Source organism: Brachyistius frenatus, unplaced genomic scaffold (genome assembly GCF_029030835.1).
Source record: "Brachyistius frenatus isolate BFR_SWC_R1_liver_20210118 unplaced genomic scaffold, ASM2903083v1 Contig_188, whole genome shotgun sequence".
NCBI classification, from domain to species: domain Eukaryota; kingdom Metazoa; phylum Chordata; class Actinopteri; family Embiotocidae; genus Brachyistius; species Brachyistius frenatus.
Window position 1 is genome coordinate 306,745 of NW_027210787.1, and position 17,074 is coordinate 323,818.

At 40.2% G+C, this 17,074-nt stretch overlaps 2 protein-coding genes across 2 annotated transcripts; one reads left to right on the forward strand and one right to left on the reverse strand.

Annotated features, from left to right (window-relative positions):
• Positions 1-2,680: 2,680 nt before the first annotated feature.
• On the reverse strand, positions 2,681-6,175 carry LOC138632572 (patched domain-containing protein 3-like). The gene is made up of 4 exons (XM_069718241.1): positions 5,450-6,175; positions 5,228-5,349; positions 4,997-5,142; positions 2,681-4,200 (listed from the first exon to the last, which is right to left on the reverse strand). The coding sequence occupies exons 1-4, from the start codon at positions 6,167-6,169 to the stop codon at positions 2,681-2,683; spliced, it is 2,508 nt and encodes an 835-aa protein (XP_069574342.1). The 5' UTR covers positions 6,170-6,175.
• Positions 6,176-8,984: 2,809 nt separating this feature from the next.
• On the forward strand, positions 8,985-15,680 carry LOC138632556 (ras-related protein Rab-18-B). Its single transcript, XM_069718206.1, has 7 exons — positions 8,985-9,183; positions 9,614-9,669; positions 9,799-9,860; positions 11,288-11,360; positions 11,676-11,794; positions 13,317-13,383; positions 14,095-15,680. The coding sequence occupies exons 1-7, from the start codon at positions 9,116-9,118 to the stop codon at positions 14,265-14,267; spliced, it is 618 nt and encodes a 205-aa protein (XP_069574307.1). The 5' UTR covers positions 8,985-9,115; the 3' UTR covers positions 14,268-15,680.
• Positions 15,681-17,074: the final 1,394 nt, after the last annotated feature.

The following is a 17,074-nucleotide window of genomic DNA, read 5'->3' on the forward strand; positions in this document are numbered from 1 at the left end:
AGCCTTTTTTATTATTTTTTTTTTTTTTACATCAATGTCTTCAACAAAGATATCTGATAATGATATCTACTGATGTAAGTCACCTCCCCTTCCCAGAGCAAACCTGGATAAATCTGAAATGATGACATGTTTTTGTTATTTTGTCATTCCAGACGCGCTCCCTACCGGCCTACAGATGTTTGGTGTCGTGGTGCTGGGATATCTGGGAAAGCACCATCAGTTGCCATTCCCTCTTGTGTTGTGCTCTGCATTCACCAAAAGTCCCCTGATGAAGATAGAGGATACTGGATTTAAACCACGCGTGCAAATTCTTAATACATGTATTGGTTGTCACCCCCGAAAACACTGCCTCTCCAGTTGTACAGACTTTACTATGTTAAATACCTTGAAAAAGTATGTTGTGATTTGACGGAACAGAGTGAAAGAAGCTGCAATGTGGTGTTTTCCCACGGCAACACTCCTTCTGGCTACTGCAGTTTGAGAACCTGGAAAATATATAAGCATAGTAACAAGAGTTCTTTATGTAAAGTCCTTATGCAGGGCTACCGTATGTAAACACAACACACACGTACAAATTATTGCTGTAATTTGACCATTAACGTTGCAAAATGTCATAGACCATGACCTTCACTCTTGCTCTTTTAAACCGTTTAGTGGAAGTCTGCAGACTGTGTAACTTACAGTCTGTGGTAAATGAATAATTATTAGGTTCATGGTTCTAACCACAACAATAACATCAGTATGAGGTCGTTCCATTAGTGTGCTAAGCACTATTATTTTTCTTCGTCACTCCCCACTTTGCCAGTCATAACAAACTAATTGTTTTTTTATCATCTTTTTTTTTTTTTTTATCAAAATAGTAAAATAATCTGATATTGGGGCAGATGACCTGATTTTTTTTTTAACAACCTTCAGCAGTGTTTTCTTTCAACAACTTTATTGTACCTACAATCTTTTATTTATCATCAGAGATATTTATAAATCCAAACGAATACATTTACATGTCTCACCTGCATCCTTTCTGCTGCTCAGTGTTCTGTATGACAGCCCTGTGGCTGCAGTCCTTTTCCCCACTAAGCGGTCCGTCTGACATCCAACCTCTCGGGTGACTTTATGCATGATGTCAGTGGCTCTGTCTCTCTGCTGGTTGGAGCAGACTGCTTTGTGAAAACAGAATACAAATTAGAATTTATTTGTCCAATGAGTGAAACATACTGGTGCATATAAATCAAGCTTGTACCCTCTGAGCTGTAACACAGGAGTAAAACTGGACAATAATGATGTCGAGCTGTATTGCGAAGACCATTCTTGCTCTCATTCACACGTAAGCGAAATTTGTAGAATCGTCAATTAACCTGACATTCATGTTTTTGGATGTTGGGAGGAAGTCGGAGTATCCGGAGACAACCCACGCAGGCACAGGGAGAACATGCAGACTCCACGCAGAAAGGCCCAAGGCCCCCAATTATTTAGAAGCAAATCTCAGAATTTACCTTACACGGTCTTTACTTAAGATGATTGTGGCCCAGTGAGTGAGTGTATACTGCAGGTGTATTTTCACAAAACTGTACAAAGTGTGACCACCGCAGGGTAGGTTATTTCTTTTTAGATTTTGGATCACTCACCCCAATCCACAAGTGACAGAAAATAATGGACTGAGACAAAGGATTCCCCCAAGATTACAAAGTTTATTTTGATCAATTTGTAGAATATAACAGTGAAATAAAGGGCAATTTATTAAATCAAATCTTCAAGAAAGACTTTACTCAAAAACTTAACTCAAGAACAATATAATGGGAATTAAATTCTTGGGGGGGAAATACCAAAAGCAGTTGAGTAAAAAAACAGGAAACTAACACCAACAAAAGTCATCGAATTGAAAAATACCACAGAAATAAAGAAACTTAAAACAGTAGCAAAACAAAACAGCAGTGGCTTTCATTTAATTTAATTTCAGTTCATTTAGTGCAGTTTTTATACCATGCCTAAAGGGGGACCCAGGAAGGAGGAGGTGCCAAGGCCTACCTAAACCTACAATAGCTGAGGAGGGACATTTCCTCACTGGTTACAAAAGGGACACCACATATGAAGTATCTTTGTTACAAATTAGACGAGTGACACAAGGACTACACTTCTGACAACCTAGAATATTGAATCTCTAATCTGTACTATGGCACAACTATACAGAAAAATAAAGTCAAACTGAAATTAAAGTAAAGTTTTTCAATTTGGCAAAATTGTAATTTGTGAAAACAAATAAAAGATTTTTTTTTAATCTGCCATGACAACACCTGCTACATTGGGCTTCTCAGTGGGGGTGTGAAGTTTTGACCAAACAAAAACTATTTCCAAAATTGTGCCTCATTTATTAAGACAACTAAATATTAACAGACGTGGCCGTCCAACAGTTTTTGAGAGGGATCCCCATCTGTGACTTAGCCACTGCATACGTTAATTATTCCATGCAGTGTTGCAACGTTGGGTTGTTCATTCTTTAACTGTATTGGCTTGTTATAATTTGGAGTCCTTTTGGTACAATCACGGCGGTTTCTGCCCATTAAAAGTCGACTGTAGAGGGCGCTGTGGGAGACCCTTGTCGAGACCCTTATCACACAGTTGTCACAAAAAGTGGTGTTACTGTTACTAAGTAATAACTCAGCCAAGTCAGAACAGACCCACCTTAACAGCACTTTCCAAAGGCACCAAACACGGTCAGAAACACCGGAATAAACACCAAGCCATGGAGCAACCCAAATACAATCACAAGAAACACAATCTTGAAGAATGTCCTAAAGATGTAACTCCCAGACACGGACAGCACCAGCACCCCTAAAATAGTGGACAACGCTCCTTGCAGTATCGGATACCCCAAATGTGCCAGAGCATCCACGGCTTTCTCGTTGACGTCACTCTTGGGGCTCGAGACGAAAGAGTAAGAGATATGTGCTGAGAAATCGACAGAGAAACCAATGCACATGACCAGGTTGATCATGGAAATGGAGTCCAAATTCACACCCCAGAGGGACATGAACCCCGTCACGCCAACGATGACCGAACAAATTGCAAACGCCACCCAGATGGAACAAAGAGGGTTGGGTACGAGTACGAGGGAGACGACTAGCATTGCAATCACAGCCACGAGGACGGTTTGGATGGTGTTATCAGTGATGACAGTGTACTGGTCGAAGTAGATGAAAGCAGGGTGGTACACCAGGAGCTCCACCGGACATTCCTCTGCTGTTCTCCTGAGTCCAATCATCATGTCCTTCATCGTAGTTCTGTTCAAAGTCTGAATGAAAAAGCGAGAGGCAAGAATGTTGCTGTCTAGAGTCAAACTGATGTCTTGTCTGAACGTGGGGTTGAGATCTAAGAAATGAGGCAGGTGGGTTTGGAAAACCTCTTGGGAGCTTATGTTGAGATGAGTGGCCTCTGCATGGTTTTCATAGGAAATGAACCAAGCGAAGGTGCTATTGACAAAGTTCAAACTTTCAAAACTTGAAATGCATGAATGCAGACAACTCTGTTCTTCTTTGTCCCAGTAGGACAAAGGTTGCTTCACTACCACCATCACGTTGCAGCTGTATTCAGAGAAGTGCTGCCTTTGATGGTTGTAATAATCGATGATGTAGGAATCGTCCAAAGCCAGATTCTTGATATCGAGTCCTTCCTTTAACATAAAACTGCCATAGATGCTAACAGCCAGATAGCCTGCGTAAATTACCAAGATACATGCCTTCATTAGTTTGTGGGTGAGAAGCGGACCATAGTACCGTTCAAAAATGTGACTCATGGCTTCGGTTTCCTCCTTCTCTGTGATTCGATTGTAGCGACCCCCGACGCAGCAGATGCTGAAGGCTTTTGAATTCCCAGACGGTGGGTCCTCTGGGATTTTGGCGCAGGTGAACCAGTGCTTGTTCTCTGCTTCCCTTTGTCCATTCAAAGCCATGCATGCCCCCAGGAAAGTAATGCTGTACAGATAACAGAAGCAAACAGAAATCCCAGCGTAGAGGCAGAAAGACCGGACCGAGCCAAAGGGCGAGCTGTTGCCCAGGAAGAGAGCCAGAGCGTCGGTCAGTGTGGCGATGGAGATGGAGACGGCAGCGTTTCTGTAGGTGTCAGCCAGCCGGTCTGGAACACTGTCCAGGACACGAGTCCTCTGCCAGCAGGAGATCATGATGAACATGTCATCAAGTCCAATACCTTAGGAGTAAAAGTCAGAGGAGAAAAAGGTTTTTGAAATGGAAAATGTGTCTTTGGACTCTTAGGTTGGCCTACCCATCGGGCAATGTTGGCTTTTGGCATCTGCTGGGATGCCAAAAGCCCCAGGTTTTCAGCTATTTGGAGAATTTTCTCGAAAATAGTAAAGTAAAGTATTAACTGAGAAAGGACCATACCGCTGTGTTTGCAAGTTCTTTAAAGAAAATATGCGCCAATTCTTATGAAAGTCTGTTCACATGTCTTTGAGAGTAGGACTTCATTATGAAAAAGATGTCTTTTATGGCTCCAGAAGGAGCTGCACAAAACCTGTAACCTGGTATTACCAGGCCATGCTCCATTGGGAATTGTTTGCAGTTGTTATATCCCAATAGGCATAGCCTTTAACCAATTGCCGAACATATACCGTATAGTCAGTGTGTGCCCTGAATATGAATCTAATCCATTACAATGTCATAGCACTTAGCCACCCCAACTCCCAACTGGTTGCTGATTGGTCCAGCCCTCAGAGTGGCTGGGCAAACCTTAATGAAAACCGGCTGACTATATTCAAAATGAGGACTGAAGCTCTGAGCGATAGTCGAGCCGAGCCAGACTACAAAATCTTAAAAACGTCCTTAATTAGTGAACAGACAAGTTCAAATTTAAAAAAAAAAAACAACATCTGAGGGTAAGGAGTCAGGGAGATGTGACGAAAGAACGTTGTTTTTAATGGCCTCTTATTTTTTTTCAGCCTTGATGGTAGGACCTTGCAGACCCTGATGTCCAACAGAACTTATACCTAATATCATGAAAGGACAGGAGGCAGCTGTCATGACGAAAGGTTGGCCCAGCAACAGCAGCGCACCAAAACCACTCAGGATTGCCAGACCTGTGGACAGAACCCCACAGGACGCCACCCACACCTTGGTCCTCACATTATCCAACCTTCAAAAGAAGCAAAAAAACAAGATCAAGAAGGGCCATGCATCTAGGATGTTTGCATTGCATGACCTGTTTATGTTTTACTGACCTCCAACAAGTTAGAATTGAAAATATGATGGCGATGATGTAGGTGATGGAGAATAAATAGATGACAGAAGCTGGAGATTTCTCAAATTCCCACTGCATTGACATTGAGGTGGAGTATGACACCTAGAGAGATCGTTAATAAATATAACAGAATCCACTTAATTAAACAACAAGATTGGTGATTTAATACACTGATACTGTCTGTGTTAAGAGTTCTCCTTACCTGAAGGGACGGTGAGGATTCATTTGACACCAAATCAATGAAGCTTTCCAACCAAAGATCAGTTTTTGTTTTGCCGTTGTCTTTTAAATAGTAATGGAGCTGTACAGCTTCAGCACTTTCAACAACTGAACTCTCTGCATTCAGTTTCACACTCCCCAGACTTAGATATAAGGGAATACTTCTAAAATCAGAGTGGTACCACGGAAATGTTAAATTGACAGAACCTATATTGTTGGCATAGTGTTCAATGATATCGAGAACTTCATTTGAGATGCAGGATCCAATCAGCTTGGCACAGACATCTACATATTTAAATGACTGGTTGTCAAACTGCACCACCATGCTCCTGATTTTAAAGTCCAAATGTAGGATGTCGTGAAGTGACTCAGCAGTCAGAATATTCCCGTCACTTGCAGCTATCAGAGTGGCGTAGTTTCCATCTGTGCTCAGCCTGAGACTCGAGAACATGGAATCGTTTCCTGGAAAAGTTTCTTCAATGTATTTCCTCTCCATCTTGGCCGGACCGTCGACAGGCGTGAACTGCTCCTCAATGTTATTGGACAGTCTGTCCGTGAGAAAATAAAACCCGCTCCCCAAACCTGTTGAGACAATGAGAGGGGTGATCAGGAACCACCACGGATGCGATCCAATGAAATGACCCATCATCTCAAAGCAGATCCGTAGGGGTCGCTCTGTGCAATCCGTGCGACATCTGGCCATAGCTGTAAAAATCTGGATTTCAATCAGTACAAAAATGACTTTGGGAAATATAAATAAACTGCTCCTTTTTTCAGAAGTTTTAGACAAACCTCAGAGAGCGCTGTGAGTATTCACAGCCGGCTGTATTTGTTGTACTGCAGAGTCTTTTCAGCTCCTTCAGGAGCTGAGATTTGCATAATAACAGGGTCGACCCACCCTGAAATAAACAGCAGCAGATGTGGACTGAGCCGGCTCAATCAATGAGCCTATTAAGGAATAGTAGGTGTAGTATGGCTCACTGGTTCCATCACACTTCTTAGTAGAGCCACTGGTTTGTTATTGCTAAACCCTCAGGTGGTTCGTCTTCATGGTTGGAGTAACATGGGCGCACACACACACACACACACACACACACACACACACACACACACACACACACACACACACACACACACACACACACACACACACACACACACACACACACACACACACACACACACACACACACACACACACAAAGAAAGAGAGATTTGTATTCTTCATGGTGAATCATCTATGTAAATTAACTTCCACTTCATTTTTTTTAAGGCATTAAGGTGTACAACGGATCATTTGAGCCAATAACTCCTTGAAGTATAGAGGTATGACAGTTATCGTTAAGATGAGTGGTCGGTTAATTTTTATTTTTTGGAAACTACACATTTAGTCACGATGCTATTGTCTGCCACGCCTTTTGACGCTCCTTAATTAAAGAAGCAGTTTGGCTTTTGTTTTTACATATTTTGTCCTTTTCCTCCTTGTATGCTTCCATTAATAACGGTTTTTAACTGGATTTTAAGTGTGCGACACGCCTCTTTTCTATTTTTCCATCAGTGAATCTGTGGTCTTTTAAAGACAGCCGTGAATGCCATTTATCGACATGAATCCTCTACTGCACACATTTTGATGGTTCAATACAAAAATGATTCTACTTCATCTATTGGTTCATTTTGAGACATTTTACCAATACAAATTATTTTTGTACTCTGTCAAAAATATTATTTCGTTACTTATAAGGGCAACGTTGTGCGACAAAGCTACCAAATCAGAGAAATTTGTGAATTTATAGATCATAAAATAATGCTCGGAAGGCAAAACAAAATCACAAAATCTTTGTGATTGACAACATATCATAAAACAAAAGCAGTAAAAACATTTCAAATATTTTCACATAATGGATTTCAAACAGACGTATGTTTGTATCACAGAGCAGGTCATGTCATGTAATGCACTTCATTGAAATGGGATTTCCCTCCATGTGAAACTTAAACAAGCAGTTCTTCTCTGCTGAGAAACAGAGATGGACATTGCACTTTTTGCACCTCATGAATGATGCCCTGGAGCTACGAAAATAAAAAAATTGATTTCTGAACATGCTGAATAAATAAAACTTCACAAAAGCCTTCTTTACACCTTCATACAAATATATTTTCATTTGGAGTTAATGTCATTTTAAATTAGATTACAAAAGCCCCTAATGTTACTTTCTTCTCACACCGTCTGCTCCTGTGACCATGTGTCAGAAAAGGATGTCCGGCCTTCAAATTATGCTTGATAGTGACTTCTATACCTTCGTGGAACGTTATTTAAACTCAACAGGCAATCAAATTGCACTTCTCCTTTCGGCTCTCCTGAAGCAAATGTTTGATTTTGCCTGGAATGAATGTGTCGGCCTGAGCCACCATGTTTGTTTCCTATTTACAGGGCCTGGACAGAGGTGTTTTTGTTGTTGTTGTGTTTTTTGTGTGAGAGAAGCAATTTTTCTTAGGTTGACAAAATGTGTACTGGATTAGAATTACATTCATACAATACAATTCTGTTTGTGGAGATAATTATGATGACATGACAGACCACAAAACAAAATAGGTGGATATATCAAATGCATCTTAAGGTGCACCAATGTTGAGACTAAAAAACAATTTGGCCGATTCAACTTGTACAATTTCTGTTGAAAATGTTCATATCTGGCATTTAAGATGTTTTTTCTTCCATGTTTTCTGCTTATGCCCTCACTCAACATGGGGACAGATGTCACAGAGTTTGTCTTTGCACAGGCGGTACAGAACTGGCTCCACTACCCTTCAGACCGGGCAGGTGCGGCTGCATCAAACTAAATGAAAAGAATAAATATGTTTTTTTTTGTATTATTATATAAACTTTTCCATTGTTATTTATATATTAAATAAAGCCAACTATATAGGGCATACACATAGATTTCATACCATTTATCCTGGCTGTAGATAGATGTAGATTTAGGAAATATATATATATATATTTTACAATATTTGAATGTATTAATAGTCATTTATTATGGTTTAATATTGGTTGAAATACCATTGAAGTACTGTTGGTCTTTAGTTGTGATTTCAATGTTGTTTCAATATTAACGGAGGGAGCAAAAGTGATTAAGAATCAATGTTACAGCTCAACGTTGATTCATTAAATTAATGTTGACAGAATAATGTTGATTTCACACAGATTCAGTGAGTGTTTGCTATCTCGGACACTACTACTGTTACCACAGTATTTCGCTTTCTGTCATTGAACAATATTTATTTATGTATTTATTCATTAATGTGTTGTCGTCATTCACAATTTTCCATTTTGTGTAACATCGTCTCCATTAAACATTTAATTTATTTTAAGAAACATTTCCCCGCCAGCGTAACACAAGCATACAACATTAAAACAGTAACTTATTTCCATCGTCTTTATTTTCTGTCTTTTATTTCTAAAAAAAAAAAAAAAAAAAAAAAAAATCCTGGTGAACCTCCGTGACGTCACGTCGGGCGGAAGTTGCGCGATAAACAGGCTGTCATCAGAGCCGATAGCCGCCTGCTGCCCCGAAACAAGCAAAAAAAACCAAGCAAAAACATCGCACAAAGCGCGTCTCCGTGTGGAAGTCCAGCCGGCTCCGACAGGAAGATGGACGAAGACGTGCTGACCACTCTGAAGCTGTTGATAATTGGCGAAAGTGGAGTCGGAAAGTCCAGGTTTGTGTCTGCTCGTAGCGAGTCTGCTAGCTCGCCTGTTGTGAGTGTTGACATCCGTCTTGTTATGTACGTTTGTTCCGTGCTGCTCCTCCAGCTGTTCTCACAGCTGTTCCTCCAGCTGTTCCTCCAGCTAGCTGGTCGCGTTGCAGCGCTTTTCCCGGACCAGTGGTACCAAAGCTAGTAAAGCTGCCATCTTGGTGACTTAGTAACGCCAGCTTTACGGACGCGGTGGTAACCAACTTTTTTTCGGTGTTTTTTTGTTTATTTATTTGTTTTTTTCTGTCTGCTGGAAGGTATTTTTTAACTTCTACAGTTAACGCAGACATCCAAACTTGGACAGTCGTGGCTGCGATCCCGGGATCCTCCAGCAGGACAACAAACAGCCTTTTGTACTGTCTGCTCTGCTCATGTCTGCTCATCTTCGTTTCAGTCTCCTCCTGAGGTTCACAGAGGATACTTTCGACCCAGAGCAGTCAGCCACAATAGGTTTGGTATACACACACATATATATATATATATATATATATATACACATATATACATATGGAAACTGTTGTTTATGTGAAACGGGTCGTTTAAAGCTGTTTCTTCTTTCTGTCTGTCCTGACTGATCAGGTGTGGACTTTAAAGTGAAGACACTCTCAATAGATGGGAACAAAGCAAAGCTGGCCATATGGGTAAGACGCAAGTCATCGATGCCTTTTTCTATCATTTACCTGGCAGGGAAAACCACGGTGAAGTGCGGGGTTTGTCCACAGGATGGCGACATTGCACAGCCAGAATTACAGGAGGCGGCTGAGCAACAGGTTGAACGAAGCGGCTCAGTGTGCAGTGAAGTCACATCATGCAGAATGAGTCCATAAACTCTGAAAATTAGATCCAGACACTGAGTTTTCAAAGTTTTTTTTTAAAAAAAAATATTTATCTGTCCTCTCAATAATAATATGTGGGACTCTGACACATGGGCTCAAAATACTTCAAGAGCAGGGTTTTTGAAGGTTACTTTTGAAATGGAATATGCTACTTGTCTAACAAATGTTTTAAACTCGGCAATAAAGCTTAAAAATGCTCAAGGAAAATCAATGTAAACCTCACTATAGTACTCAAAATGGAGTACCTGCAAACTTTGTTTCAAAGTTCTTCAACATAACGTTAATTAAGATGGAAATGTTTTGATTTTAAAGCACAGCCACCAAAACGAATCACAAATCTGTTGATCACAACTGACTGGAGTGAAGATTTTTTTCCCCCCACAAACTCAAACCAAGTTTACATTCAGGTCGAATCCATACTAAATGATTGTACAACCATGAACAGGGCTGGATACTGTTCACAGATTTTTCACACTGTTTCCTGAATGAGTCTTTTTCAATATCTCTTCGTCTTGTCCGACGACGGGACCAACTGCCTTCGTGTGGTTATTTCAAGCAATGCGCATTGATTTGATTGGCGGACAAGAGGTGGTCCAAATTCAGACAAGACAATCAATCAAGGACTAAGCCTTGATTGCACCCTGAGAAATGAATGGAGCCTTCTGGACCTGAACAGAAGGAATACCTGTGTGGCAAAAAAAAAAAAAAAAAAAAAATGTAAAGCAACAGGATTGATGTTGTTATTAGCTTTTCACTGAATATAATATATTTGGATGTTGCCTCATTGTAAACACCAACATATTGAATAGTAACTGCGATTTGATTACATGTTCCTGCTTCAGTAACTTCACCAGATTACACTGTTAATGAGAAATAGGATGAATCTTGTTTTGTGGGCCGAGGCAAATCTAAGACTCGTATTATATCTGGGTGTTCCTTGTTTTTAACAATATATTTGCATAAACATATACATATATTATTATTAATGTTATTCAGCATAACATGGTGAAAACAACAAAAAAGTTATTTATTGCATAGAGCCTGAGGGCCCCGAAAGCCCGCAAGGAGTCCCTAGGCTACGGCCAGTTGACGGTTGGACAGTCCGTGCAAACTTATTGGGAACATGTGGTGGAATCGGAGTCTGTGAGGTTGGACACTGCGACTTGGCTACTGAACCCGCTGGTCTTAAAAGTTTGGTATCATGGAATCTTTTTCTGTCTTTACTTTTGTAGGACACAGCTGGACAGGAACGGTTTCGCACCCTGACTCCCAGCTACTACCGCGGTGCACAGGGAGTCATACTCGGTAAACAGTTGATACTTAATAAGCCACATCAAAATCCAAGGACCTCTTCTCATCTCTCCTCTTGTCTCTTGTTTTAATCTGCGTTCTTTGCCCGAAACTTTTCTTCCAGTCGGTCACTACTTGCTTTGTAATTTGATGTTATTGTTTGAGTCAACGTCATGAAGATCATTCTGGAAGTAAACACAAACTGAAAACCCAAATTGTAAATCGACAGCTACCAGATAATAGCAGTTTCATTTTTATCACTGTTAAGATGTTATAATACTAACATTATAGTTGAAAAACTTCTCGAACTCCTCTTCTCCTTTTTTCCAGTATATGATGTAACAAAGCGTGACACTTTTACGAAGCTTGAAAACTGGCTGAACGAACTGGAAACCTACACGACACGTAACGACATTGTAAAAATGCTGGTCGGGAACAAAATCGATAAGGTGAGTCACTGTGCAGAATTCACTTTTACAGATCTTTTTGCTGGCACAGCAAGTTTGTAAACTTTCTGTATTTCTGCTTAAATATGACCTAAAAGTTGATCCAACTGTCACACATGTCCTGAAAGTAGATGAAGAGAACCCAGTAGAACAAATGAGACAAAAATATTTTACTTCTTAAGTTCGAAAAAAAAAAAGAAGCTCTGTGAGTGGTAAAAGTTTGTGAACCTCTAGGATTAGCAGGTAATTTGAAGGTGACATTAGAATCAGGTGTTTGGAATGATATTCAGATTGAGTGGGTGTCCTGTTTTGATTTAATCAACAGAGATCTATTAAAGTCTGATCTTCACAACGTGTTTGTAGAAGCCTTATCAGGGTACGGACAGAGGAGATTTCTAAGGAGCTCAGAAAAAGAGTTAATGATGCTCATCAGGCTGGAAAATGTTACAAAACCATGTGTAAAGAGTTTGCAAGGAGAAACCATGCTAAACAGTACATTGCTACCTGTCTGCTAAAAGGTCACGTGGACATGGCCGAAGGCTGTTGAATAAATATTTTGTAGACGGATGAGACCAGAATGGAACTCTTTTGTTTAAATTAAAAGTGTTATGTTTGGAAAAAGGAAAACACTGCATTGCAGAGAAGAACCGTATCCCACCTGTGAAGCACGGCGGTGGTCGTTTCATGGCTGATGAACCTGTTTGGCTGCATCTGGGCCTGGATGGCTTGGATTGTGAATTATACAAGCAAAGTCTCCAAAGGGAAATGTCTGCATATTTTTCCATGAACTGAATCTAAAGAGAGACCCAAAGGACACAAGTTCTTTAAGAAGGATAAAGTCAATGTTTTGGAGTGGCCGAATCACAGTTCTAACCTTAAATGAATAGAAATGTTGTGGAAGACCTGAAGGGGATAGTTCACGCGAGGAAACCCACCAACATCCCAGAGTTGAAGCTGCTCTGTTTGAGGAATGAGCTCAAATTCCTCCGAGCTGATGTTCAGGACTGATCAACAGCTACAGAGACATTTAGTTACAGTTATTGTGGCACACAGAGGTCACACCAGCTACTAAAAGCAAAGGGTCACAGTCTTTTTACACTATAATTGAATCATTTTCAGCAATAAACAAATGATCAAGTACAATATTTTTGTCTTATTTGTTTAAATAGGTTCTCTTTATCTACATTGTAAGACTCATATTTATGCAGAAATATATAACGTTCTAAAGGGTTTACAGATGGGTTTAAGCACCACTTTATTGAGCAGAAGACTTAGACTCATTTGAATGTGAATTCTGGCCTATAAATGCAATATTTCCTGTTTTATTAGTGTTTAAAAAAAGGAAGAAAACTATGCCACAAATACTTCTTTTTTTTTTTTTTTTTTAATGATGATTTCCAGCCACGAGTGTTGCTGTGCATTTTACTGTACTTGTATTGTACATACATGATGTTTATGCAGTCAATCCTTTGCTATGTATATTCCACTTAGAGAAAATGACATCAGATATTTCTTTGGCTTCCAGGACGACCATGAAGTGGACAGAAACGAGGGGCTGAAGTTTGCTCGGAAACACTCGATGCTTTTTATTGGTGAGTATCCGTGTTGGTGTAAAATCAGACGTGGTCAGTCATGGTCATTTAAACTAATAGAGCCATAAAATGTAACTCAGAGCCATTAAAACGCAACATGCTGCATTTAAAAGTCAGAACTGTAATTGCGTAGTTGGAACCAGTCAAGACGTCGCTGAGTAAGTCATGCATTAAGTCTAGATTAGTTGTGTTGTTTATACTGCTTTGGCATTTTTTTTTTTTTTTTTTTTTTTTTTTTTAATCTCTACTGTCAGTGCTGCGCTGAAAGATGCAGCCTGGTCCAGAAGAAGTGCATTATGATTAACATCTAGCGGGCTTTCATTTATCGAATCCATGTCCGCACGTGTTCCTGATTCTCATCTCCAATCTGCCCCGCTGTGGGAAATTAGGTTAGCATTTTCTGTAGAGTTTCCATTTTAAAAAAAGGCTAAATGAAGGGGTTCTGAAGAGGGCTGGGTACGAAGATGTAGCAGATTTGATCGGCTGTGAGGATGTCTTCATCCCGCTGGATGTCTCCTGCTTCTTAAATGAAGTCATTTCATACTTCATGTCATATTTGTCAACACGCGGAGATGTCATGTTTCCACTGTTGTCAACAGACAGAAGTTTAGGTTTCTTTTGGATTTAAAAGCAGATGTAGTTTTACTTTTTTTTTTTTTTTTTTAATTCAGCATTTTGCAAAGTTATCCCATAAATCCTTTCTTTGTACAGAGGCCAGTGCAAAGACCAAAGATGGCGTCCAGTGTGCCTTTGAGGAGCTGGTGGAGAAGATCCTCCAGACTCCGGGGCTTTGGGAGAGTGAACACCAGGGTCAGAAGGTCCGGCTGGGGGAACAGGAGCAGGTCAGGGGCGCGGCCTGCGGAGGATACTGTTCCATACCCTGATAGAGGACAAACAAAAAAACAACAACACAAAAGCACCAACCTGTTAGGAACGACGACGGACCAGACATAAAGAGAATAAGAGAGAAAGAGAGCTGGAGGTGGATGAGAAGTAAATTGTTTGGAGTAGTTCTGTCGGCCGAACTGACATCGCTGTTTGCACACTTCCTTTTCAACCATCATCTGTTGTGTTTCACTACTTTCTGTTTCAGACATGAATGAAAGAATCATGCTGAAAAAGCTTCTTTTCTTACGAAGTATAGTGTTTTAAATTAAATTAACCGTGCAGAGTATGTCATCTAAGCACATGTCTGGTTTGAATTTTATCTTATTGGCAACGGTGATGGAGCTGTACATTAAGACATCAGGTTACTAGCATAGTGCCTATAACACAAACCAATTTGTAGGTTACGGTATATAGTCTGTCAAATTGTATTCAGAATCAATACTAAAGTCTCCTCAATGCTTTTTTGTTTTACAGGAAAAAGCTTGTTCCCTGCTTATGCTTTATTGGCTGCAAATGTCTGCGTAACTGCAAAGTACAAAATGTTCCACTATACCTGGAATTGAAAGCTTTATTAAATACATATGACACGGCTTGGATTGAGGACGGAGGCTGAGGACATATAATAGCTTCAGTTTAACACCTCGTCTCATGCGGGTTTTCATCGCGTTGCACACCAGAACACTTGAGAGAAAACATTTTCCAACGGACACCAGTTACTGACACAAGCTCACTCTCACAATTGTTTCTCATTTGATGCCGATTCCCATCAAATTCTGTGCTTCAGATGTCTGTAGATGCTGATTTTGAATATTTAATCCTGTTAGCGGGGGACATGTACCAGACAAGTCGTCTTTGTCTCGTAGCTTTTTCTGCATTCAAACCTGTTTGCATGTGATCTGACTGGACCATATCTTCCAGAGCTACAAGTTTACAGTATCAACACCTCTTTCAGTAATAAATGCCATTCTGCTCGCTCGAGCTCATCGTTTTGTTGCTCCACTCTTTCGTAATAGCAAGTAAATAGCCTCAGCTTGAGCCTGTAATCTTCTTTTTCCCATTTATTTAGCAGTCTTTGTCTGATGTGGTCCATTTTTATGTTCCACTGACTTATCGAAGACATTGTAGTATGAGAACATTCCTCAGAGCTGTGTCCCTTTCTGTCTTCAGTATATTTTGGATTTCACGTTTGTTGCTCTTTGTTTGATTTCCTGTTTAGAATAATTTTGACCTTTTCCTCGCCGCTTCTCCCTTTGTCTTTTTCCTTATGCTTTTGCTGTGTATCTGTTTCAGTCACTACAGTAAAATGTTAAATTGATATCTGCCTTAACACTGAAAGACACTTGCAGCAGTTGTGGTCAATTAAATGTTTGAATTGTTTCAAACTGAAATAAATGACAACGTGAAGATGCCGTTGTTCCCGTCTGACTTGTTTAATTGCCATTTGAGGGAGGGCTGCCATTTAGTTTCCGTGTTGAAGCCCGCCTAATCAAAAACAGGTTTACAGTGGAAATAGAAGTGAGGCGCTCTTTCCATAATACTTTGTTGATGACTGGCCTGTTGTACATGAAAGGCTGGATAACATGCTCTGCACTAAATGTGAAAAAAAAAAACACCAAAACCAGGACACGTGGAAAAAAAATCCTGCTAATTATGTTTTGTAATAAAGTTCCAGTGTCCGATTTCAGGCTTAAATTTGGTGTCGGGATGTCCCCACATCACTAAAACATTTCTCGGAAGATTAACATGTTCTCTGTATTTCCAATATTTGAGGTTTCGATGTCGACTGTGTGCCTTCAGAAAATTCCAGCGATCTTATTTGATATAAAAGTCATATAAAGATAAAGCACATCTATAAATCCATTACAGTACCAAAATACACTCCATTCGACTCCCATTCAGCTCATTGTGTCAACTTCTCTTGTGGAATACAGTCAATACATTTTTTTTTTTTACCACAAGTCACTAAATCCGCTGCTTCTGATCAGTGTTGTGGTGGTCCTCCTGAAAAACAAATTACATAATTAATAAGATACTAGCTGTCACAGAGCAGTAAGTTTAGGGGGTGTCGGCTTTGATTGACAGGCCTGTGGTGCAGTCAGATTTCCAGTACAGGTGGGCGGGATCCGCTCCTCTCTCCTCCCCAGCTCTTCCAAATATGGTCACACTTCTGGCTACCAAAAAAAAAAACCAAAATGGCAGCAGCCAATATGCCAGACTCAGGCTTCAAAACAACGGGTGATGTCAGGGTGAGTTGCAAACTTTTCTGAATCTTTTAAAAACTCGAACTGAGTTTTGGGACACTTGCTTGCAGTGGAAAAATAACAGTAAATGAATCACTTGGAGACATCTTTCTGTTGACTTGGTGACTATCTTCTTGGCTCCGTTTTGGTTCTCCACTAAGCCGGCTCGCGTGGGAAATATCAGGTTTAGCTGCTAAATGCTTCACTGTTTACTGGCTGGACGCAAACTTGATCTGTGTGCTTTCTATGGTGCTGGGCAGCTAGCATGCCGTCGGATCTTAGAGCTTTTTTTTTTTTGTTGCTGAAAACATCTGAATGTTGTGGTAAAAAAAAATGGCGCAATGAGAGCGGTGAACGTGAACTAAAGCATTAAAGCTACGTGTCGGAAAGAGTTTAAAGAGTCATGAAGCCGAGGGGAACTGCTAAAACAGATTATATCTGTGGCTCCATCACTACGAAGCCCACCTTTCACAATGCACATGATTCATAGTTGTTTTTAAAAAATAAAAATGCTTATTATAGCTGCTCTAAGTTTGCATCAGGAAACAGCAGTGTTGACCTGT

Bases quoted from the DNA above. Each gene is read 5' to 3' on its own strand.
- LOC138632572 (XM_069718241.1), bottom strand. From the start codon at position 6,169: ATGGCCAGATGTCGCACGGATTGCACAGAGCGACCCCTACGGATCTGC. The intron at 5,350-5,449 runs GTAAGGAGAACT...CGATCTCTCTAG, and splicing joins AATCCTCACCGTCCCTTCAG to GTGTCATACTCCACCTCAAT. The intron at 4,201-4,996 runs GTATAAGTTCTG...TTTACTCCTAAG, and splicing joins CTGTCCTTTCATGATATTAG to GTATTGGACTTGATGACATG.
- LOC138632556 (XM_069718206.1), top strand. From the start codon at position 9,116: ATGGACGAAGACGTGCTGACCACTCTGAAGCTGTTGATAATTGGCGAA. The intron at 9,861-11,287 runs GTAAGACGCAAG...TTACTTTTGTAG, and splicing joins AAGCAAAGCTGGCCATATGG to GACACAGCTGGACAGGAACG. The intron at 11,361-11,675 runs GTAAACAGTTGA...CCTTTTTTCCAG, and splicing joins TGCACAGGGAGTCATACTCG to TATATGATGTAACAAAGCGT.